Raw genomic sequence first — 26,106 nt, forward strand, 5'->3', positions numbered from 1 at the left:
AGCGCGTTCAAACAAACAAACAAACTCTTCCGTTTTATAATATTAGTATAGATAGTATAGTATAGATATAATTAATTTACAAAATATTATGCATATCTTAATATATATAACGAGTCTCTCGGTAGAATAGGACTACGATCAGACATTTTGTGGGTCTTGTGTGGGTATCGCGCAATGAACAAGAACAAAATAATAACAGTAATCAGAAATAGTTTTTATTACAATTCACAGAATCACACTCACTCTCTCAGGAACACTTTTACACTTTACAACACTTCACTTTAATAACTTCACTTAGCACAAGTAGCACAAACGAAACTAGGGACAGTTCCGGAACGTGTTGGCTAGTTGTAAGCCCAGACGAGACTGATCGCATCTTCTCACGACTGGCCCAGGAGGGGAAATTTCCCTCTCCATCTCTCCCACTCCGACACGCCCCGACTCTGTCAAAGCGCGCCACTAGATTCATAAAGATGGCGCACTTAAGTTCCGTTTCCGTTTTTGACCGGATGCGACACGGCCATCCTGCGACGACGTGCGTCCTCGCATGTTAATCTGAAACAATATTGAAACAAGCACAGTATGCGCTCGACCATTCCTGACATTTCATAATGCTGTCAATGCATGTTGAAAGAAATTCATAATTTATCAATCAAACTGGTTTATTATAATCGACCTTAAAGTCTATCAGCAAAATATGTAAACCTTAAACAAAAATTGACAGCATTAATCTAAGAAATCATTTGATTCTTAACTAGTTAAGTTTCTAATACTAAAACTTAAGATTAAACCTCAATTGTAAACGGGTCGAGTACCATTGATGAGATGTATTCTCAAAAATCACTTTTAACTTCGGTTACTCATTCGTGGTCAAAATACAGTAACTACTCAAAAACACAACACAGAAAGCGAGTCACATAATTTTGACTCTATGGTCTTGGCTTCAAGGCTAGACCCGACCACAGCATCCAGAGCTACTGCTGACCGCGAACCCACGGACGACCACAGGGGTCGATACCGATTTCTACTAGGCTACGGCTACAGTACACTGGTATGGTCTCCGACCCAGCGAACCGAGTATCCGAACAACACAACTAAAAATGCACTAAACATCAACAACATCAATAGGTACTTGGCCCTCAGGCATTTTTCTAAGACGATCATGAGCGTATTTGTAAGTACGTTTATTTGTTAACGACTTTAAAAGATAACGGTCACCATCTAAAAGTTCTACAATTTGAAACGGACCTCTAAATTTGGCATCCAATTTGGTTTGGTTACGTTCTTCATTTTCTATCAAAACGAAATCACCCATGGAAAACTTATTAACGTTGGCCTTTGAACGATCAAATCGGTTTTTATCATAAAGCGCGGATTTTTCGATATTTTCAGATGCTAACTGTCTCACTTCGTCAAGATCAACTGTCTCGTCAATGTCGGTTACCATCAAGTCGAGTGGACGTGCCACTTTGCCTATAAATAGCTCCAAAGGACTTACTTTTGTAACACGGTTTACGGTACAATTTAAGGCTAATTGGACTTCTCCTAGTGAATCCTGCCACGATTTGTCTTTGTCAGTCTCTATTGCAGTTAGCATTGACTTTAAAACACTCATGACCCTCTCCACTTGGCCATTCGCACGACTAGACCCAGTAGCAATAAGGTGAAGGTTGATGTTCTTTCCTTCACAAAAGTCTCGGAATTCCCTACTTGCGAAACAACGTCCCTGGTCTGCTATAATTCTGACTGGAGCACCAAATAAAGCTACACTGTCAGTCACGGCCTTTATGCTACTCTTCGTATCGATATTCTTAGTATGATAAAGTAAAACGTATTTAGTAAATGCGTCGATTAATACGAAAACATACTCCTTCCTGTCACTTTTTCCACTTAACTTCCCAGTAGCATCCATGTGAACAGTGTGCCATGGGATTGCTACTTTAGGAATGGAGTGTAGCTGAGCTTGTACCTTACCTGAATGTGATTTTGCCACCTTACAGATCACACAGCTGTCTACAAATTTCTTAACGTATCGACTCATACTTTCGAACCAGTAATGATTGTATAACTTTTCCAAAGTTTTCTCCCAACCAAGATGAACAAGAGACTCATGAACGTTATTAATGATAGACCATCGCAGTGCACGAGGAACAATAGGTAGACACCTAGTCCTACCATTCCTTTGCACCTTGCGGTGAAGCACACCTGACCTTACTTCATATGTCTTAGCAACATCCTCACCTAATATACCTTGATTAAGGTTTTCAATTATTTTTTTGATGTCTTCATCTCTTTGCTGCTCAGCGAGAAGCCAATTATCACCAAGTTCAGTCACATTTACCTGCCTTTGTTCGATTGCCTTGAAGAGTCGTTGGTCTGATCTGCTAGGGAGTAAGTTGCGAGAAAAGAAGTCAGCATGAGCCATTTGCTTACCAACGTTGTATCTGACGTCAAAGTCAAAAGACTGTAAAAATACCCACCACCTGTGTACTCTTGGAGACAAATCGATTTTATACCGAGCTGATTTCAGCGAGTTACAGTCGGTAACCACTGTAAACTTCCTGCCATGCAAATAGTGTCTAAAGTGCTTAATTGCGTTGACGACAGCAAGAGTCTCCAACTCGTAAGAGTGATAGCGTGATTCTGCTGCCGTCGTGCGTCTGCTGTAATATGCTACAGGCCTTTTCTTACCGTCTACAATTTGAAGAAGTATAGCACCATATCCTTCAGCACTTGCGTCAGTATGGAGCTCTACTGGATACTGAGGATCAAAGATCAAAAGTACTGGTTCATTAGTTAACGCCTTTATAACCTTTTGACGTGATTCTTCGCAAGTAGTATCCCATTTGAATGGATGCTTACCTGAAGTCAATTTGTAGAGTGGGGACATAATTTTAGAGAACCCTTGCACGAACTGACGAAAATATGATGCTAAACCTACAAACTGTCTTACCTGAGTAATAGTCTGTGGAGGAGGTAACGCTGATAATGCCTTAATTTTTCGTTTATTCGGCTTAATTTCACCAGCTTCGACCTCATAACCTAAAAACTCAACACGCGACTTCAGAAAAGTACATTTCTTAAGGTTAAGCGAAAATCCTGCTTTTGTCAATTTCTCTAATACCTCTCGTAGTCTACCTAAGCCCTGCTCTATTGATTCAGATACCACCAAGACATCGTCCACATATATCACTACATACTGGTTTGCTAGATCACCTAAAGCATTAACTATGGCTCTTTGGAATACTGAAATAGCATTTTTGAGACCAAACGGCATTGTTAAAAATTCATATTGACCCTCTGGTGTAATAAATGCAGTACGCTCAATCGAGTCTGCCTGTACAGGTATTAAATGGAATCCACTGGCGCAGTCTAATTTCGTAAAATAATTGGCACCATATAACCTTGAAATTTGGTCAGTAATTAACGGCAAGGGAAAACGATCCGGAACTGTATTAGAATTCAACTCCCTATAATCTATACACATGCGCTGTGAACCATCTTGTTTATTTACCAAGATCGCAGGACTAGCAAATGGGGATTTACTAGGTCTTATTATGTTTGCCTGAAGTAATTCACTAACCCTATCTCGCATAACTTGACGCTCACTTGGAGACAATCGATAAGGGCGTCTTTGGACGGTACGGTTTGGGTCTATCAATCGTATTTCTAATTCACCAGTGTTAACTCGAGTAGTTGGAAAACCGGTTATAAAATAGGAAGAATAATTCTGCAAAATATCTAAAAGCTCGGTTTTTCTATTAGAAGGAATGTCTGTATCAATACAATTTAAATCATTCACACTCAATAGGTCAGTCAAGGTATATGTGTTAACAATTTTGTCTCGCGTCAAAACAAAGTCAGTTTCTGTCATGCTTACCCGAAACCCATTGTTTAATATTTCTCGTCCTAACAAAATATCACTGCGAATAAATTTTTCAGGCACAACGTGGAATAATATTTCCATGGTGAAATCGTTGATTTGAACTGGACACAACAATTGAATCGTACTATAAATGTTACTATTGCCAATACCAACTAAAGAAATCACATTATTTATTCGTTTACCTCTAAATTTACTTGCAATATTTTCTTAAATAATGTACACTCGGCACCAGAATCAAATTGAAAGTTAAAACGCTCACCGAAATGTTCTAATGTACCGGATGGAGGCTGGACGGTACACACGTCTATCCGTTTCTCCACAGGCGTTGATGGTCCAGGCGTAGCAGTGGCAATACAGCGGCTTGCGACGTGACCAACAGTGCCACACTTATAGCAAACGACTGGGCTGATTTGGCGACGTTGATTGGGCGTAGAAGCTGACATCGCAGACGGCTTTCTGGCTTCAGACTTTTTAGAGCGACAGTCCGATTGCTTGTGTCCTAATTTTCCACAAGAATGGCACCTTATATTCGTTGATGTCGAAAACCTTTGTCGTTTTCCATTCTCAATTGCATTTGAATCATCCACAGGTATCTTTCGTTTCAGATAAGAAAACGCTTGCAGTTCTTGCTGTAGATGATGGCGCGTTTTAATTGAGGCTGTAAACGCCAGGCGTTGCAGACGAGTATCCACTTGAGCTAAATGAGCGAGCACTGTAGATACTGCAATTTCTTCTAAATTTAAATCTTTCCACTGATTTAATAATGAAGTAACCAGCCGACTTGAATACGCAGCATAGTTTTCATCTTCCTTTGGTCTTTCGGAATTTATTTTGATGAGAGTTGCCGCAGGCGTTTCAGTACTTAAAAATCTGGCTTTGAACAACTCTTTAAATTGTGCCCATGTCATCCCAGGATAAGCTATCTGAGACAACCACGTGGAAGCAGAACCTTTAAGGGATTTGCTAAGTGTCATAACTAATTGACTACCTGCCATGACGTGTTCACCAAAACATAGGTCTGCAGTAGTACACCAAGAGGCAGCATCCGATTCCTGCACATCTGGATTAAAATCTGGCAACACCACAGCGTTATTGGTCACTGGAGACTTCAAGGTTTGAATCAACGCTTGTATTTGTTGATTTTGCATTTCTAGCAAAATACGCCATTGATCTCCACCGTTGTTGCCGTTATTTTGTTCATTTGCGCGATTATATCCCACTTCTGATAACGAGTCTCTCGGTAGAATAGGACTACGATCAGACATTTTGTGGGTCTTGTGTGGGTATCGCGCAATGAACAAGAACAAAATAATAACAGTAATCAGAAATAGTTTTTATTACAATTCACAGAATCACACTCACTCTCTCAGGAACACTTTTACACTTTACAACACTTCACTTTAATAACTTCACTTAGCACAAGTAGCACAAACGAAACTAGGGACAGTTCCGGAACGTGTTGGCTAGTTGTAAGCCCAGACGAGACTGATCGCATCTTCTCACGACTGGCCCAGGAGGGGAAATTTCCCTCTCCATCTCTCCCACTCCGACACGCCCCGACTCTGTCAAAGCGCGCCACTAGATTCATAAAGATGGCGCACTTAAGTTCCGTTTCCGTTTTTGACCGGATGCGACATATATATTTCTTGTGTGCGTGTGTATGTGACTGAACTCCTCCTAAACGACTGGACCAATTTTGATGAAATTTTTTGTGTGTGTTCGTGGAGATTCGAGAATGGTTTAGATTTACAGTTTGGTCTACTGGAAAATGTTTTTTCAATTAATTTCTTATTTATAAGGAGTTGTTGATTTTGGTATGTTTTACATTAGATCCGGCGGACGGCGCTATCATCGCATTCAATATTATTCTATTTCAATTTTAGTTTGTCCTGACAGATGGTGCTACGATTAATTTGAAAAAAAATTGTTATTCAATTCATGTGCTGATTAAAATATTAAATAAATAACACATAGGCTACAATTTTAACCGACTTTCAAAATGGGGGAGGTGTTATGTTCGTTTTCTTATATTCAACGATTACTCCGCCGTTTGTTAACCGATTTTCAAAATTTTTCTTTTGGTATATAGGCTATCATCCCAATATGGTATTATATTCAGAAAAGTGGTGATCTGATGAAGGATCCATAAGTAATCGAGGGAACTCCTCAAAACTTATAGGGAAACATATGGTGACTTCGGTTTCGTGAGAAGTATTCTAAGCATATGCTACCAACAAGTAAGATTTTGCACCGAGATATACCCGGTATACCGTGGTTCGGAAGGTGCTGAGAGAATTCCTGATTCTTTATAGATACAAGTTTGGGAGTTTCGGCGTTGTTTTAAGAACAGAAAGCATATTATGCTACTATGCAAATTACATTCTTCATCATCATCATCATCACTACCATATTATACCATTTCATAGTCTTTTAGATCGAGACTCGAGTTTGTCAAGCGATAATTAAAAAAAATCTATATCTACCTAATATTATAAACCTGAAGAGTATGTTTGCTTGAACGCGTCAATCTCAGAAACTACAGGTCCGATTTAAAAACTTATCTCAGTGTTAGATAGATCATTTATCGAGTAAGACTCATCATTTATCGAGAAGGTTATATTATATTATTACTCTAAGACTACGACAGAAGACGCTCAGGAAAATGTGGGAGAAACGGGGGAAATATTTTTTATGGGAAAATGTAGCTACGGATTCTGTAAAATTTCTAATTTACGCGGGCGAAGCCGCGCGGGACATCTAGTTCAATTTATAAAGTTTATTAGCTAAACCTACTTCTCTTTAGAAGTTGTGTAAAAAAATGATGTGATGATTTTGACTTCCTACATTTCATCATTAACCCATCAATCCCCAAGCGGCAGCCGGGTGCCACATACTAATTTTAAATCAATTGTCTGCAATACCCATGATGGAGGTGTTAAATATTATATTTTAAGCAATGCCAACTATTTCAGGTAGACTATGGGTGAATGCCAAGTCACATAACACATATTATATTTTCTATATAAAATGTAAATATTATGTTTTACTGAAAAACTTTTATAGTGGCCTCTTAATTAATAGTGGAAACATTCAACACTACTCCATTTCTTTAAATTTCAAAATTCATTCTTTAGATAATTTTAAATTGTATGTGATTTATAAATATTGTATAACAAGTTATTAGGAATATTTTGATAGTGATTCTCAGGCCCTTAGGAATATTGTGAATTTGTGAAGCATAGTAGATGGTTTAGTTCAATCTGATGAAAATCAAATAAGTAATTAATATGGAAATTCGTCAAAATGACTAATGTGGGTAGTTGTAATAATGTTGATGAATTAAAGCCACTTTTTCACTAAAAAAACAAATAGCAAAATGAATAAGTTCAGAGTTACCAATATGAACATACAATATACTGTATTATGAAACAAGCAATATTTCTTAATGAAATGACATCTTAATTATATTTGCAATGTTTAAACATCTACAGTACTCAACAAACACACTTGAAGCTAAACCAATATTTGTCCACAAAAACACTTCAATAAAACTCAATAAATACCAATAAACATCACTGCAAAACTATATTTAGTTACTGAGTTTTCCACTAAAACTCTCCTAAACAAGGCAGCATAAAAATAAGTATGAATTTACATATGATTACTATTTATAGGTATTATGTATTTTAAACATTATCATAACTACCATGATAAACTAAGAATGCAAAACTATTCTATTCATTTTTGAGGAAAGAAAAAATATTCTGCTCAGGGATATCTTAGGGATGTGTATATCAGGCAAATTATGATAATAATATTATGAGGGCAACAAGTTTTTCCTTAAATCACAATAAATGATCCTACGGAGGCTTTTGTCGTGTCACAATGATAAGCCTTTGATGATTTATTCTAGTAAATACAATATCATATCAGTGATAATATTTTTATATCATCATTACAATGATAATGAGATTTAAATGCTTAGGGTTTTATCTCAATATACAAAAACACTCCACATCAGCAAACGGAACTATGTTGACAATAGTCATTAAATCTCAATATTTATTATTGTCATCCATACCTGGTACCTACAACCCTGCTGCCATCATAAGTTATCTAAACATTAAAAAGGAAAACAATGCTAAGATTGTGGAAAATTAATATGCAATTTCATGTACTTTACTGACAATATCTCAAATACTCAAAGAAAAACTCATATTAAGGTCAATGTGTCGAAGTCCGGCATACTTTTCTAAAATTAAACTTTAACATAATTTTTTGACTTGAGATTCGCTTTTTAAAGTTACTTGTGTTATCGGAAATTATAGGCTATATATAAATTAGACCTATAATGATCTAAAAATAATCTTAGTTGCCGTATTTTTTTTACTTATGTGGTATTTTTTAAAAACTCGGCGTGTAGACGGACTTCCCTTACAGTTTGAGGTAAGTCCATCTAGCAGCAGTATAGCCATAACTTGTGAAGTAAAATGCATGGCAACGGTGTCTAGCAAAGCCGCAAAACGGCCATTCAAATATGTGTTTAAGGTGTCGGTAATACGGTTCACATTCCAGAGAAAATTAATTTTATATCATTTTAAGGCAAGTCCGGCATATCGTAAGTCTAAGTGGTTGCAAACATTTTCATTCAAATTATAGTGAATTTTTTGAAAAATTAAACACTAAGTATAAACATAAATGTTGATTACAACAAAATTATATTAATTAGTGCCGGTAAAATCTACAACTTTGCTTCATCATCATTTATGGGATGAGACATTTTTCAACATACTCCCATACTTAATTTTGATTTGATTATTGTTATTGATACATCTACTTAGTACCTATTTTTTTATTCCGTAATATTAATATTTAGTTAGTTAAAATAACTTTTTAGTTTACGTGGCAGATTGAGCCCATGCACGCGAAAGTTACACATTTTTACCATTATTTTCGCCGCTCAATTAAAATTATAAGGTTTGTTGGTCCGGGAGGTAGGATTTTTGAAAGCAAATTTCCTGCTCTTTAAGAATCTTTTTTCAAATTTTGATTATCTCAAATAATTGTTGGTTTTGGGAATATTGAAAAAAACCAAACCCTTTTTTTTTAATTTGTTGTTTATAACTTTTGCCATTTTTATCAGCCCCTCTTGTATGCTCTTTTCGTGCAGTAAAATTTGGGCAATGCTATGATTTAGTAGTCCTAAGTTTAAATGCAAATTAACAATAAAAAGACATGTATATTTGAAAATGTTGACAATATCTGATTCGAGGCAAGACCGGCATATGACGGCCTTTCCTTATGAAAACTAGACGGACTTCCCAATTATTGCAATTTTAGGTTAGACACAATATGTTGCAGATGATAATAACGAAATTAAAGCGATATTAACAAATCCAACACCAGTAATAAGTAAAAGGATTACTAAATTACTTATGTAATCTAAGAAACTCCAAAAACTCCTTCGTATTTCCACTTTTTTAAATTTTTTTGGCAGAGACTTACACTCCGACTGCGAGTACAAAAAAAAAATTGAGATCGTTTTTTTCGTAACAGGTAGTTAGTAGCGACATGTCTGTTTCTTAGGTCAAACTAACTTTGCAATATGGTTTTACCTACTGAGCCGTATGGAACTAGTCGTTCAAATATGGAAGTTATTGCCACTAGACGGACTTACCTCCCAGACGGACTTCGACACATTGACCTTACCAGTATTCTGAGAAAACCGTTATATTTCTAGAACTTTAGTTACCTACATAAATTAAATAGTAGGTAGGACTTGACAAGTCATTGACCTGAAACACGTAGTTAAAAGAAATGCCAATCAATTACAGTTATCGCACTTAATTCAACTGAAACAGGGATCACTCACCGTCTCCATTTCTGCAGTCGTCCTGTGGCTTCATGGTGGCGCTACGCCGCTGCTGACCGCAGCCAGGTCTGTAAACACCACACGAGACAAAGGGGTGAACTTCTGACCGGTGCTCTCATCATCCGGCTTCGCCCCGTGAGCGACCTAACCGGATTATACTGGAGCACGCGGCGGCAACGAAGGCCGCGGCGCAATAATATAAGTCACATGGCAAAAACATCGCTTCGGCGTCTTAATTGTCAATCAATGAAGAGCAGGCCGCGGCCTCCGATGCGCCGTCAGAATATTATCATAATTAAATTAAGTTATTACACAAAGTATTTCACGAACGATCTTCAATGTCTGGAGTAGGTTGGCTCGAGGAAGACACCACAATACCAATTCTTGTCCAAATCGTGACATCCACGCGCCTTGTTTTGACTTTTGACTGATGAATGATAGTTTTGTTTTGAATTTTGACGTTGTCAACAAGATGTCATAGTGACAGTGTTGCTTTTTTCAACTAAGATATCATGTTTCAATGACTTGCATTATGACGTGCAATTTTTTAAATCCTTAAAAAAATATAGCCTTGTTAAAATCTCGATTCTTGAATGATTCAGTTTGTTTCCGGGACTCCTAGTGTAATAATTAATAAATATCGATAAAAAGTATTTGTTTTACTTTACCTTATAACAGGGCTTCATAATGTTATCGAATACCAGAAAAAATATCGTTACGTACCGCGCCGCAAGCCCAAGATTTCAGCGACAGCAACGCGGTTATGTGTGTCGGCCCATCATTTTGAAATTCACGCTCACCGAACGGCAAATTAATAATGTACTTTTTCCACTTTTAAATCGTTATTTTGAAGATCGTTATTTTTTCACCTTAAAATTTTTGTTGCGGCCCGCGACAACACACACCAAAACATGTTTGTGGAGCGTATGAAAAAAAGGTTCGGGACCACTGGACTCTAGTCACATGCACACCAACACCGTACCGAAGTTTATTTTCTTTACGGAATATTTCTTGATTCGGTCGCCGCGATGAAAGCTATGCAATAACATAAAAGTTTTTTTTCGTGTACAAGACAAAAATTCGATACCCACGTTGCTCTATCTTCATTCTCTTGTTATTACGAGACAATTTTCGATTGCCTCCGCGACTCCATAATCTGTCCTCCATTAAGATTCAAATAATCTCCTTTTTAGTAGTCGGTTAAAAAGATTTACTAATGTTTAACATTCTCTAGTCTCTATTCTTAAGACCAAATATTAGCTTAAGACACTTGAGTCGAGCTCAATACACATTAAAACACTAATCCATAGTCCACACAAGAGTTTTCATGCAAGTCATAACATTGTATTCAAGTATTGCAGACTTCCATTACTTGTCCTTGAACTCTGACTAGTGACTACTCCCTCTCATCTTTCACATAGCGGTACGGAAGGTACTTATAAGTATAGGTAGGTAATTATTAAATAAAACGTCATAAGTACAAATAATATTTATAGTTTCATTAATTAAATCTCTGCTAACAATATTTAAGTGATAATTTATATTTTAATGCAATATAATTATAATAAATTAATCTATTCATGTATAATTTAGGAATGAAGAGGACTATTTACAGCCATTTTATCAATGAAGAACCACATATCAGCACCTGTAATGCAAACATCATACAGATTATTAGGTATGTCGCAACAACCACTTACGGTCGTTCCCAATATTTGATCTATCTCTGGTTTTGCCCTACTAGAGATAGGAATAGCTCACAATTGACATAAAATATATGTCTCTAATGTCTAATCTGAGCTATTCCTATCTCTAGTAGGGCAAAACCAGAGATAGATCAAATATTGGGAATGGCCGTTAGAAAACACAAATATCTTTTGTCATAAATTTCAGAAACATCTATAATAATCACTTACAAAATATAGACAATGGTAGGTTACGTATTTCACTATTTTATTACAATATCCTCTTACATCTAAAGTCTGGTTAAATTTGAGTGAAAAAAAACCCACAAAAACTAAAATAAATTGCTGCTACCTATTAACTAATAAGCTGCTTAAATTGTATGAATTGTTTGTCTGTTCAATCTTATATCGCGTATATACAGTGTGTAACAAGAATAAGCGATAATACTTTAGGGTGTGTACGTGTTCCTTGTAGAGAGTTCACTGTGAAAGCAGCAGCGCTGAAAGACGAATTTTTTTTTCACTTTTGTATGGACAAGGGCCCGAGCGTCACGAGTTTCCCCATACAAAAGTGAAAAAAAAATATGTCTTTGAGCGCTGCTACTTTCACAGTGAACTCTCTACTAGGAACACGTACACACCCTAAAGTATTATCACTTATTTTTGTTACACACTGTATAAACATTTAGTATAGAACTACACAGATATTTTGGCGAGTGGAATTTTGTCATAATGCGAAATGCGGGACATTTCAGAAGGGTGGCGTTATTTCAAATGTCGGCCACGTGCTAAAACATCCTTGCACGATTGTAGGCTATTATTGAAGTACACATTTTATAATGAAACCGTATGCAATGATATATCATGAACTTCCATATTTTGTAATAATTCACTAGTGTAGACTGTAAACTATTTTTTTCTATTTTCCTAAATAAAATACTTTCGAGTGCTACATCTTGGTTGGAAGGTATTTCAAAAACTAAATAGATGTAATGATATTTACATATAAAATGCGAGTAACTACTAATATAACAGCTACACAATACATTTAAATAGCGTACCGTGGTGGCATGGGCTGGGATGGCAAGTGCGATGCGCTAGCGCCGGGCGGTATCGCGCCTGGGGGCAAACTCCCGGGGGGAAGTGAGCCGGGGAGCGCACCGGGGGGTAGACTACCGGGGGGAAGAGCGCCAGGCATCACGCCGGGGGGGAATTGCATCATGTATTGCGGGGCGTACATGGGTTTGGGATCGCGCATGAGTTCGTGGTATAGGTTTAGAGCGTCGACGAGGTCGGAACTGAGTTGCGTGAGACGCGCGTGGCGGCGATCGGCGCGTTCGAGCGCGGCGTCTACCAGCGGGCCCATTGCGTGCACGCGCGCCTCGAGCGTCACAAGCCGCATGTTGCTCTCCCCCGCGCCTTCGTCGGTGGGGTCCGCTTCGTGGAGCAACGCTAGGGCCTCATCCATAACCGACTCGTCGATGCGAGCGGGCGCGTCTTCTACAAACTGCACTGTTTTACCCCCGCCGCCGCTTCTAGTTTCTTTTTCTGTAAAGAACATGATTAGAAGATTTATTTTTGTATGTATAGTCCAAATAGCAAATTTAGGCCCAAAAAATCATATTTAAATTCTCTGTCTGTTTTTTAAATTTCGATCAATAATAATAAGTAATATTATTATACTACCTTGGGCTGGCTCACTGAGATCGAAAGTGACGAAATTAGCTGGGAAAAGTCCTTCGCCGCGTTCATTGTAGCCCTTCCACCAGTTAGGGTCAGTCGAGTCAGTTACGTGCACTGAAAATAATAATAATACATTAGACGACATGCAACATCAAAAAAAAAATTTAAATAAGATAATACGGATACGGATCTACAATGCCACAGATATTATTTTTAGATTTACACTGATTAAACAAGAGAACAAACTTAGATAAGTGTAAGTTTATTACCATACTAGATGGCGCCCGCAACTCAGTAGCGAGGAAATTTCTTTATCGCGAAGGGAACCGTACATTTTTCAGGATAAATAGTATCCTAAATCCTTTCTTGGGACTCAAAGAATCCAGCAAAAACGGCTCAGCGCTTTGGGCGTGAAGATGTAACAGAAAGACAGACAATTTCATATTTATAATATTAGTAAGTATGGACATTTATTATTGATTGTCACATTTACAAACACAATAAATTCTACCATAACATGGTGATCAAATTTTTTCGAGAAAGAGACATCCTTCAATTGCAATAAACATAACTCACCGATTTCTCCCGCCATGAAGGTGAGCTCATTATCCTCAGCGGCTTCAAAGTCGTACAGAGCCCGGACCTGTCTCGCCACAGGCGGCGCCGGGGCAGCCGGGGTGTCGGTGCTCTCCACACGAGGGTACAACGCGCTGGTAGTGCTCGAAGCGCCCCCTGTCTCCTTGAGCGAGAGGGCGATAGCCCGAGCTAGGTCCTCCTGCTCACGCTGAGCCGCCGCGTTTGCTGCTGCCTAGAAATCGACGAAAAAAGGAACCTATACAATATACATACGAGATATTGTTTTTGTGATAGGTCAGGAAAGAAAACTTTCAAGTTCAGGCCCAACTCCCATAGATATCCCATAAAAAATGCCCATTCTCCTTTAAATAAAATTAATATAGTATAATTGGTGCTACTAAACGAAAAACACAATTTTAGACTATTTTTGTGCTATAAATAGAATATATTTACTTGTGGATCAGTGCTGGCAGTTACAGAAGACGAGGGTTTTTCACCGGCCTCAGCGCATAATTTTGCGTGCAGTGAAGGTATGAGGTCCAACTGCGGATCGTTTTTGAATTCGCCTTCAGCCCATTTCTTCAATAATGCTCTTAGTTTTTGGGCAACAGCAGGTTGGGCGCGGGACAGGAGCCGACGAAATTCTGCCTCAAATTCACGCGAAGCCACCTAAGTAAAGAGAAAACAAGTTACATTGTACAATAAGTACATATTATGTACATTAATTGATTTAATGACCCAAAATCTCTCTGATTATGTAAAAAAATATATTATCTCGAAAAAAAATCTTAAAAATAATGAAAATGGGAAAATGGCTAATATTAAAAATAATACCAATAAAAAAATATAAGTCTTAAATGAGGCAATTGGTGCAAGACATTGAGTTCGTGCTGTTGAATCATTTGTAATTGGTTCAATTGCTAACAATTTCAATGATAAAAGAAGTTTACTTGTATAACACTAGCTGTTGCCCGCGACCTCGTCCGCATGTACTTCAGTTTATAGCGCGCGATGTCAACAAAATTGGTGTAAAAAGCTTTCATAAAAAACCCTGGTACCTCTTAAATCAAAACAGCTGGACAGTGTGCACATAATATTTCATTTTTTTAAATTATACTTTATATTTTACGCCAGCTTATTTAGCCCCCCAATTACACAACTTTACCCATAAACTATCGCGCTTATCCCGGGGGTCCTGGGTTCGAGTCCCGCAGGCGGAACAAAAAGTTTTCAATGTCCCTGGGTCTTGGATGTGTATTAAAATAATATTTCAAAAATCTTAAATATATTTTATGTATAACTAGCTGTTGCTCGCGACTTCGTCCGCGTGGACTTTAGTTTATAGCGCGCGGTGTCAACACAATTTGTGTCAAATTTAAACACTTTTTAAAACCCTGGTAAGTGGTACCCCTCTTAGGGCCGCGTTACACCGGAATGGCAGCGCTGAAAGTGCTCGCCTCGCCGCTGCCATTCCAGTGTAGCGCGGCCCTTAATTAATCAAAATACCCAAAACCAGCTGTGCAGAGTGCACATAACCTATACTAATATTATAAATGCGAAAGTATCTCTGTCTGTCTGTCTGTCAGTCTCGCTTTCACGCCAAACGCCAAAACTACCGAACCAATTGTAATGAAATTTTGTATACAGATAGTCTAAAGCCTGAGAAAGGACATAGGCTACTTTTTTACTGGAAAAAAGGGTTGTAAGGGGGTGAAAATGCGTAAATTTGTTCAAATTAAGTTAGTTCCAAAAATTCATAATAGATGGCGCCGTGCGTCTTCTACATCGCGCTGACGCTTGCTCAAAAGTCTTTCTATAAGACGTTGTCGTCTTATCTATATATTAATCGAAACTTAAGTGTAAGTTATCATCTTACACTTAAGTTTCGATTTTTTTAGATTGTTATATCTATTCTACGGTATTAAATAACTCAGTACTTTATCTGTGCAGTGACGTAACCTTAAACCTATCAATGATAAATAGTTTATGGGTAAGGCTGCGTTTCCACTGAAGCGGAGCGGAGCTTAGCGGTGTCGAATTGACCAATCACCATGCTCGAAAATACTCGAAATCTTTACTGTCATTCCGCTGGAATAGCACGATTGGTCAATTCGGACACCGCTAAGCTCCGCTCCGCTTCAGTGGAAACGCAGCCTAAAGTTGTGTAATTAGGGGGCTAAATAAGCTTTAAAATTTGGCATAAAATATAAAGTTTAATATAAAAAAATGAAATACTTATTGTGTGCACACTGCACAGCTGTATTGATTTAAGGGGTACCAGGGTTTTTTTATAAAAGCTTTTGACACCAATTTTGTTGACATCGCGCGCTATAAACTGAACTCCACGCGGACGAAGTCGCGGGCAACAGCTAGTAATTTAATATTATAAAATCTTTGTTTAAGAAAAAGTATTTACTGCTGAGATTACCACAAGAAAAAAAAATCACAATAATTTACAGACATACAAAAATGAATCAGATAGTCAAATCAATCATTCATGCATGAGTGAATATGGTGACAGAGTTGACATTTTAACTACCTCCAGTAGGAAATAGCGGCCGCAGTTCGCTACACAAGCATCCAGTAAGGTAGCTGCATGCACTTGGACGTGGGGGTCCGCGTGACCGAGTCGGCGAAGCACCGCCCTTAGACAGTCTCTCGAGCTTGTGGCTGACGCTCCGGCGCGATCACAGATTTCCAAAATCAGACCCCATTCTTCACTAGTGTTGTTCTCACTTGTAGCTCGTTCTGAAATACAATTTTTAGTGCAATTTCAATAAAAAAAAAAACATTATTTTCAAGTGTTAAATGTTACATATCATTAAAATATTTTAATTTTTCAATCAGAGAAAAATTCCTAGTTTTTCTTAGGAAATAAGAATATTTCCTCCTATCTATATGAAACCATAGAAACTCAATTATCAGGACTAATAATTGTTGTTGTTAGGCATTAGGATAGATTAAGTTTAGGTAATCAAATGTTTGCAAAATAGAGGGTTTGTGGATAACACATAGTGCCTACATAATCTTGTGTATTATAAAAACAACAAACACCACCAAAGAAAATCAATGTTTTTTGTTAAGTTTTGAGCAAAAACATATTTTTCTAGTGGCATGGCAGTCTAACTCTAGAGAACCACCAATCCTTAACTGAAGAAATGAATTGAGGGACAAATAATTGAGTGTTTTCAAAACAATATTATGTAGTTTTAACATATGTTTGATCTAGTATCACAATAATATTGTGTTATCTTCTATTTACTAATAAAAGCAAAACAAAGATTATAGTTATATAGCAAATTACTGATAATAACTTTTTTAGAAGGAACACAGACAGTCAGAGTCAGTCAGAGTCAAAACAGCTAAAGCGCCTTTCCACACAACATATTTTTTGCGCACTGACAACGCGCGTTTCTGATGCGCTCTTCTTCTGCGCGTTTTGGCAGATATAAAGTTTAAAACGTGTGGGCTTCCTTGCGTTTGCTGAGTGATGAACTTTTTTTTTTATGAAATAAGGGGGCAAACGAGCAAACGGGTCATTTGATGGAAAGCAACTTCCGTCACCCATGGACACTCGCAGCATCAGAAGAGCTGCAGGTGCGTTGTCGGCTTTTTAAGAGGGAATAGGATAATAGGGGAGGTAAAAAAGCGTCGTGTGGAGGGGCCCTAAAAGATCTAAAAGCTGAGTTTGAATTTTAATTTGCTACCTCCAAATTAGATATTATAATATAGCTTTTTAGAATAGAGCAGCTTATTATAACAATAGCAATGAACATCAAAACTGTTCAAAGAGCACTTGAGTTGTGAATAGTATCACTGTCACTGGTTTTAAATATTGTAACAAAACTCCAAAAGGTTTTATTGTAAGGGCATTGGCATCTAGTAATATTATATTCATATTTCAAAATATGATATAATTTCATGACAATATTTTTGTTCTATTCTATAAGTATTAAATCTGTTATTCCAAATATTATTTAAATTGCAATGTTAAAAACATTTAAACAGAGTAGTTATTATATTTTTTGTTTTTAAACCAGAAGTTGCATAAAGAGACAAATCTGTTGGTTATATTTTTTCTTATCATGAAATACATTACAGGTGACTCACAATAAATTAATTTACCAAGTTTATTGTTCAATTTAGTTTTGATGAACACATAAAACTATGTACTTAATTCTTTTTTAAGAGTAAAGAGATGGACAAGTTCATATTGTGTTCTCAATCACCAAAAATGAAAGTTTCGAAGCATTTATAATAAAATTGACTGTAGTGCAATAGTGTGCAATATGCACACAATAATAATGTAACTTATGCAGATGATAAAGCATTATTATGAAGATTACTACATTATATCCATACAATGTTTACACTTTATTATTTTTAATAATAAATACAATAATAAAGGTAAATATAATAAAAATGACTGATAATTTCTTTGTTAAAAGGGAGTGTTTCTACTAATCTAATAAAAAGTCACAATAAAATAGTTTTAAAGCTATAGTCGTTTACAAAACCATTGCAACTTACCTACATCCTGGTCAAATGGTGAGGAAGTGCTGAATATACCCATTTTGTCCTAAATAAGTAGCACAAAAACATAAAAGAAATGATTTGTACAACGAAGTGACTATTGGTACAAAACGTTTCACCACTTCATCAGTTCTTCGTTAGGTTTCCTAGTTATTATTTTTTTAACAAACTTACTTTACTATTTTAATGTGATTTAGAAAATGTTGATGATACAATATTTTCTAAAACAGTATCTAATAAGTTTATGCTAAAACCTAAATTCTGAATTCTGATTTATCACTGTTTGTCAAGAATTGTCTATGCTTGAAGAAAATGTCAATTCATAGACGTCAATGTCATCTGTCAGCGCATTGACATTACTTTTCTTTTAAAAAAATTGTCTTGGCAACAGAAATAATGCCGCGGCCGCACATGCGGCCTTCGTGCTTAATGATACCATTGGACGATCTGCGACTATCATCCAATGGTAATTATAGTCTAAGATCCCACTGCAAAATTGTGCATCTATCGAGGACACGCTTAAAGGAGTGAGCACACTGAGACGGGCAGTGCCGGGGCTCATCGCAAAAATCCGCCTCCATACAATTTGTATGAAAGCTGATGCGCGTATCGCACACTGTGTCGGGGCGCAGCGGATTTCCGCTTCCATACAAATTGTATGGAGGTGGATTTTCGCGATGAGCCCCGGCACGCTGAGCCCCGGCACGGCCCATCTCAGTGTGCTCACTCCTTGAAACCACATTTTTACAAATATTTATGATAGGGAGAACATAATACTTATTGTTTCTACTGGGGTGCCGGGTGCCATTCCAAATGTGGCCGCAAATATATATATATATTTTTTTAATTTGAGTTGGCAGGGCAATGAGTATAAAGATTTAGAAAAATCCGGTGTGCGGTTGGGCACCCGGCTGCAACTACTATTGTAATCAGGTGTGAACAGGTACCATTCCGATACATTTTTGCATCCTTATCGTATATTGATCTTTTATACATAATTATATCAAATGGAAGCTTATTTTCCTCTTATTATAATTATAATAATATAGGTATGCCTAATTAAAAAAATAAGGGGTGCCGGCTGTCAAAGATGGCAAACTATAGAAGATTGAGGGAAAGAGAGCTAGCTCAAAGCTAGCGCGTAACATTGGGTCTAACGAGGATAGTGATAGTAGTAGTACATTATAGTTAGTGTACTTAACCATCGGTTCAAACAATAGTAATAATCGGCCAAGTGCGAGTCGGACTCGCACGCGAAGGGTTCCGTATAATTATAGAGCAAAATTATTAGGCAATGATGTTCTACTTATACAGATCTGTTACGTCCATACTATTTTCCGGCTTAAATCTCTTCCGAACAATTTTCAAATTTAAAATTGCAAACATTGACAAATTTGACAGATAAGTGAAACAAACAATTTTCAGAGTTAAAATTGCACACATTGACAAATTTGACAGATAAGTGATAAGTGAAACAACAAACAAACAAGTTTTATATTTTTCGAAATATTTCATGTATTACTTGACAGATGTTTTAAAGTGATGATTTATATTCTTTTATTTTTAAATATTTTAGAAGAAATGCTAAAAATGACAGGAAAAATCATAAATATTTAATAATTTTCTTTGAAAAAAATATTTTTACTTATATAATTCTCCCCTATTTTTTAAATTATAAATATTAATTTTGAATTTAAGGTGTGCTGTAGTTCGGTTTTATAACAATACGTCAAAAAAGGTTTGCTTAAGTTACATTATTTAATTGTTTTTAGTGATTTAGATGATTTCTTTTCTCATATAAATCGATAAATGACTGATAATTAAAAAATAATAAAATTTTAAATAGTATTATTACAATTTACTAATAATATTATGTATTGCGTATCAAAAATGTAGAAATTAGTTGCAGACTTATGAATAAATTCAATTTCTTTAGACTCGTTGCGCCCGCGATATTCTGATGTTGCACCCGCGATCGTGAAAATTGTTAATAATTCCTAGTACTAATTACTTAAATTAATTGTATCTAGTTAAATCATTTCTTTGTCTTATACACTTTTGAAATATGGGTTAATAAATTACTAAAAGTTCCACAATTAGCAGTATTCTCAAATGAACTCGTCCGAGTTCTTAATAGAGGACCAATTTGGTTGCACCCGCGATAGTACTTCAAACATGTTTTGTGGCTTTTCTTAGATTTAATTTTAGTTTTCATTTACAATTTATGATTGAACTAGTTAAAATGTATCCCTTCAAAAGATAATTTATTAATAAATGTGTTTTATTTTGTCAGTAGGACGCTTTATGGCTCATTTTCATTGGTCGATAGGGCCCGCATGCGGGGTGCGGGAGATTTCTGAAACGCATGCCACAGGGCCCGCATTCGGGGCACCGTTTTCATTAGTCGATAGGGCCCGCATGCGGGGTGCGGGAGATTTCTGGAACGCGTGCCACAGGGCCCGCATTCGAGGAACCGTTGTCATTAGTCGATAGGGCCCGCAGGGCTGGGGAGAACCTCTGTGTTCGTCGCCAGTTATAGACGCTTGGCGTTCTTAACAGAGCGAGACAGTACTTCAGTCCGGACCAACGCCTACAACTCTACAAGGCGCAGGTTCGGCCTCATATGGAATATTGTTCTCATCTCTGGGCAGGGGCGCCAAAATACCAACTGCTCCCTCTGGATCGTATCCAACGAAGGGCTGCTCGAATTGTTGACTGCCATAGTGTTTCAAACAGCTTGGACCCCCTGGAATTACGCCGAGATGTTGCTTCACTCTGCATCCTCTATCGGTTGTATCACGGGGAGTGCTCTGAGGAATTGTTCGGAATCATACCACCTGCAACTTTTCGCTATCGTCCCACGCGAAAAACATACCATCCTCATCACCTTGATGAGTGGCAGTCTTCCACAGTGCGTTTTTCGCGTAACTTTCTGCCGCGCACTGTAAAACTCTGGAATGGGCTGTCACCAGCAGTATTTCCGGACCGATACGACCTGCAAACCTTCAAGAAAAGAGCGTATACCCTCTTAAAAGGCCGGCAACGCACCTGCAGCTCTTCTGATGTTGCGAGTGTCCATGGGCGACGGTAGTTGCTTACCATCAGGTGACCCGTTTGCTCGTTTGCCCCCTTATTTAATAAAAAAAAAAAAAAAAAAAAAAAAAAAAAAAAAGACGTTCTTGCCATGGAACAACAATTGATGTTACGCGGAGCAATTTTGACTGTCTGTGATTTACGACCTCCCACAGGTATAGCATTATCAGGCTTCTATTTATGATCATACAGGGAACTGTTGAAAAAAGTTTCAGGGTGGTACAAATAAAAAAAATCTCCTTTGCAGTAGTATGGCGGCCACTGGGAATAGTCGGAAACGTGGCAACTCGCGTCCCGCAAGCTGTATATCGACCGATGAATTTCATTGGTCGATATCACGGTCGGTATAAAGCATGCGGGCAATCCCCGCAGGCGGTGTAACGAACACGTATCGACTTGTAACTTTCATTGGTCGTTATCTCGGCTGCGGGGACTGCCCGCATGCTGTATAACGAACGAGTTGACGACCAATGAAAATGAGCCATTAAGTGCGTCAAAATGTTGCACCCGCGATAATGGAATCGCCCCGCTGTCTCCTTCTTCGCCTGAGCTATGACGAAAATTGGTTTTTTCCAGATTGTTCGAAAAAAATGATTGAAAATGTAAATAATCGAGGTATTTATTGCAATCAAGACATGTTGTAAGAGATTCCATGTGTTTTGTTTTTTTTTAGTCATAATTGGTACATTTTCGAAACGCGCACGACGTCATGTCATTTTCAATTTATGTAGAAGACAAGACGCGGCACGTTCGTGACTGCGCTCGATGCAGACTAAACAAGAGACGGCCCAATTGGGCCGTATTTGAATCTTCACAACGCGCGCGGTAGTAACATATCTGCTTTGAGTATTTCATCATTGTTATTAGGCCAATGGCGCGGGCGGGATAAAAACATAAAGTGTGTAAAAATATGTGTACGTATACACTTACACAAGCATGATTGAACATGATTTCTATGAGATTAAATTATCAACTTGCGGCACGTGCCGACTGGACGTCAAAAAAAGAGTGCTGCTGTCATGTATCACATGTCTCTTTTTAACACGCAGTGTTACTGATAGTGACATCTCTCTTGCTCAGGCCTTTGTTTCTCTATTCCGCTAGGTATGTTAACTTTATGGGGGAGGCACGCGCCGACTACGCGTAGTGTCCACAGTCCAGCTATGTCCACACCGTGCCTTTTTTTGTTCATCAAGAGCACGCGTCATAGCGCAGTCAACAGTGCACATGAGGCATGCCCGCGACGCATGCGCTCTGACCGTATCCAAAACTTTCGCTTTGTTCTCTTTTTTGGAATTTCTTATGACCAAATAAGCCGCACATATTCCACCTAGTAAAATGTTCTCGTCGCACATGTTACAATAAGCTGACAGAAATAATTGCAACTGAACAAAAATGACAACGTTGGCATTGCGTTCGTTGACGCATTCAATTATTGAATGCGCCAACCGAAAGTTGATAGAAAGAAAATTATGACGAAAATTGAAGATGAAAGTGCACAGTGTCAAGTGTGGACCGGAAGGTTTAATTATTGCAACCTGTTTAATATATTATAGATTAGAAATTGAAATAATTTTAAAACTAAGAAATGACAATACAATATAAAATTTTAAGCGTTTTATTGTTTTAACTAAAATCTAGTTACTTTTACAAATTACTTAGGTACAATATTTTGTTTTATTTACAATGAAACTACATTATTTGTAGAATTAATATTTAAAATCACACGATTTAAATCGACAATATTGTGCTTACCTAACTACTTACCTACTTACTAAAAAATTAAAACTATTTATCTTAACACTTGACACGGACGTCATAAATATTATTTTCTATAGGTAGTTACTCGGAAATTAATAATAATCAATATAGTACTTAATAAATTATTTACTAAAATTAATAATATAATGTCGTTCGATGGCTACTTCAACATTTTTTAACTTTTTCAACTTATATATTAATTTGACCATAAAGTTAATATTTATGATTTTGACTATGAGCCTTTCACAATTTTGTTAATTTTTTTTTCACTCAGTCGACGAAGCGTGCCGTCGACAATAGCCGCGTACTGACCAAGCGAGCAGCCTCGCGCGGTAGCCTCGTGAGACAGTTGCTCGGTCGGTCAGGACGTGCCTCGCCCGAGGGAAACGCATGCGTTTCCTCGCCCGAGCGTGCCGCGGCCCGAGCCGAGCGTTGTCGGTTTTTGTCGATGCTCAAAGGCGCCTCGGTACGTTAAACGTTTGCCGCGCTCACTAGGCACGTCCTGCAACAGAGCAATTGCCTCGCGAGGCTGCTCGCTTGGTCAGTACGCGGCTAATTGAGTGACTTTCGTCTGTAAGCGGCGTAAGCGCTCTAAAGTCATGTAACTACCCATATTATCTGAGTACTTTTTATATTTTCCAGATATACGTTACAAAATTATTAGTACCTACTTACTAAAGTAATAAATACGCAAAAACAAGTTAGGTACTCACTTATAGCTTAATAAAAAAAAATTGAAATCAGAACAAAAGTAGGTACTTACCTCCAATCAACCTCCAATGTTAAAGAGCCATTTTACATTTATCCACTGATCTCCAATATACAAGTGTATAATGGAGGTCAGTGCATTTACCTTAGATAAATGACATTTACATTAACAAAATAAATAATAAGTAGTCTTTCTTACTTAACTAATAAGTAAGCCTCAATTTTACAAAGGTAATTAAAACAAAAATAACAATTCAATATTGAATTGATTTTTAACGCTAAGGGTGGGTTGCACCAGAGGCGTTGTTACAGTTACAGCAGTTATGGTAATTTAGTAAAATCGAGGCATAATCATCATAATAATAATATTTACAAAACAATTGAGCTGCTAAAATATGACTAGAATATTTTGGAATGATAATTCAATTCGAGGTATGTTGGCGAATAACCTCCGCCTTGATCACAGTGACGTTTTGTAGAGTGGTTCGAGACTCGCTCCAACTGGCTCATGGTAGGAACTGGTCTGTCTCCCGAGGTCCCTCGGCGCTGAGGTAGGTGGTGTCAGTATCAGCTGACGCAGGCGCAGCCCATGACACCCAACGAGCCTGCAAGAAGAATGATAGTAGTTTTTATATATATAGTAAAAGTACGTAAGTTAGGTTTAAAAAAGTCTTGGCGTCTTTTTTCTTACATCCGAATCCATGTTATCAGAATTAAGTTTCGTTAACTAGGAAAGTATCAAATGAACCATGATTATTTTTGTTTAACTTTGAGTTAAAGCTAAGTACATACCTCGGCCCTTTCCCGTGGAAGACGCCATGGAGGCTCAGCATCCAGAGGCAACGCGTCAAGTGGAACATCCAAGCATGGCGACAGAAGACGTGGTGAGTCAGCCAAAAATGCCGCCACTTCTGAGGCAGTTGGGCGAGCCTTGTAATCCTGCTGCCAACATGACCGAATCAGCCCTTCCCTGTTGGTAAAGTTACATTTTTAGTAAAAATAGTAATCTAAGATGTGTCTTAAGTCTATAGTCATTTGAATTTAAAATTAAGTACTTACAATTGCGGTTTCAAGCCCGAAGGTAGATCTAAAGTATTTCCAGCCTTGACTCTTTCTAGGACCTCGCTGTTGCTTAGTCCTTGGAAGGGAAGCGAGCCAAAAGTGACAATTTCGTATAGGAGCACTCCAAAAGACCATACGTCTGAAGCGGGCGAGAATACGCCGAGTGCTAGACTTTCTGGCGCCATCCACCTGACGGGCAGCATTCCTTTTCGACTAAAACGGTAGTAATCGTTTTCGAAAACGAGACGTGTCATTCCAAAGTCAGCGAGTTTGACGACGCGTCTTGCGCTCACTAGGCAGTTTCTTGCCGCGACGTCGCGATGCACGTAGCGCAGTTGAGCTAAATAAGATAAAGCACGTGCAGCATCTAATGCCATGGAAGTCAGACGGCGAGCAGAAACTTGTTCATCGGTATCAGCACCCGCCTCCACGGCTAGATGCCGACGCGCCAGGAGGTAGTTCTTGAGATCACCGTACAACATAAACTCCATAACAGTGCACACTGGCTCCGTCTTAGTTACGACACCCAATAGTTTAACAATATTCTTGTGCTCGAACCGTTTCATTGCTTCGGCTTCCGACAGGAAGTCAAGTTTTTCTTCGGTGCTTGCACCCGCTTTGAGGGTTTTTACCGCCACCGCTGTCCAACCACGGTCCTCGGCGAGGAGTGCATGACCACCGTAAACAGTTCCAAATGCACCAACTCCGAGTTTTCGGTTAATGACTACGCGTTCACGCGGCACCTCCCATCGGTCCAAGCCAACAGTCTTCGGCAAAAGCGAACGCAAACCTAGTGCGCGTTCGAGGCGAGCTCTGTATTCTCGTTCGGCTCGACGTTTGCAGTATAGAGCTGTACTAGCTAAAGCAATAATCACCAGTCCCAAAGACAATATTCCTAGTGTCACAAATGCAGTTCGGCAGTTGCTATGTAAAAAGTTAGCGAGTGGTCTGATCGCACAATCTTCATCGCCGTCGTCAGGGATTCGGCCATCGGGTGTGCGCCAATGAATGAACTCCTTTTGGAGAGTGAGTTGCCCATCCGAGTAACGGCCGACTACGTGTCGCTTCCCTTCATTCCATTGTAGTAGAACCATGGGTGACGCACGAGCGAATGCTGCGCCTTCAGTTTCTTCTCCCACGGAAGCCCACTCGAAATCGCCGGTAAGACCAGTATATGAGGTTTTGCTGGCATTCATAACGAGTTCTCTGTAAGAAAAATAGCATTGGTGGTTTCAATATAAACGAAA

The 26,106-nt window shown here is 38.1% G+C and overlaps 3 protein-coding genes across 5 annotated transcripts in view; all 3 read right to left on the reverse strand.

Annotated features, from left to right (window-relative positions):
• Positions 1-10,207, reverse strand: part of LOC121728768 (influenza virus NS1A-binding protein homolog B-like) — a 40,454-nt gene extending 30,247 nt beyond the window's left edge. Inside the window, exons 1-4 of the mRNA XM_042117031.1 lie at positions 10,071-10,207; positions 9,759-9,826; positions 7,968-8,002; positions 7,450-7,505 (exon numbers count right to left, since the gene is read on the reverse strand). Of these exons, the coding sequence (XP_041972965.1) occupies positions 7,450-7,505; positions 7,968-8,002; positions 9,759-9,767 (100 nt within the window). The 5' untranslated portion in view covers positions 9,768-9,826; positions 10,071-10,207. The remainder of the gene's footprint in view (positions 1-7,449; positions 7,506-7,967; positions 8,003-9,758; positions 9,827-10,070) is intronic.
• Positions 6,258-26,106, reverse strand: part of LOC121728746 — a 41,652-nt gene continuing 21,803 nt past the window's right edge. Inside the window, exons 7-10 of one of the 2 annotated variants that reach the window (XR_006035862.1) lie at positions 24,857-26,065; positions 24,590-24,767; positions 23,385-24,402; positions 6,258-6,268 (exon numbers count right to left, since the gene is read on the reverse strand). Coding sequence is in view for 1 of the 2 variants with exons in the window: in XM_042116992.1 (XP_041972926.1) it covers positions 24,304-24,402; positions 24,590-24,767; positions 24,857-26,065 (1,486 nt within the window). In the remaining variant the exon portion in view is untranslated. Of the gene's footprint in view, positions 6,269-23,310; positions 24,403-24,589; positions 24,768-24,856; positions 26,066-26,106 lie in introns of those variants that run through there. The other variant, XM_042116992.1, reaches the window with a different exon arrangement.
• LOC121728756 (signal transducing adapter molecule 1) lies at positions 11,237-18,524 on the reverse strand. Of its 2 annotated transcripts, XM_042117016.1 has the most exons (7): positions 18,233-18,524; positions 16,242-16,450; positions 14,156-14,371; positions 13,703-13,934; positions 13,130-13,240; positions 12,505-12,991; positions 11,237-11,406 (listed from the first exon to the last, which is right to left on the reverse strand). In XM_042117016.1, the coding sequence occupies exons 1-7, from the start codon at positions 18,273-18,275 to the stop codon at positions 11,400-11,402; spliced, it is 1,305 nt and encodes a 434-aa protein (XP_041972950.1). In that variant the 5' UTR covers positions 18,276-18,524; the 3' UTR covers positions 11,237-11,399. The 2 variants fall into 2 exon arrangements, with proteins under 2 accessions (XP_041972950.1, XP_041972942.1); XM_042117008.1 differs by lacking the exon at positions 11,237-11,406 and having other exon boundaries at positions 12,090-12,991.

This window comes from Aricia agestis, chromosome 1 (genome assembly GCF_905147365.1).
Source record: "Aricia agestis chromosome 1, ilAriAges1.1, whole genome shotgun sequence".
Lineage (NCBI taxonomy): Eukaryota > Metazoa > Arthropoda > Insecta > Lepidoptera > Lycaenidae > Aricia > Aricia agestis.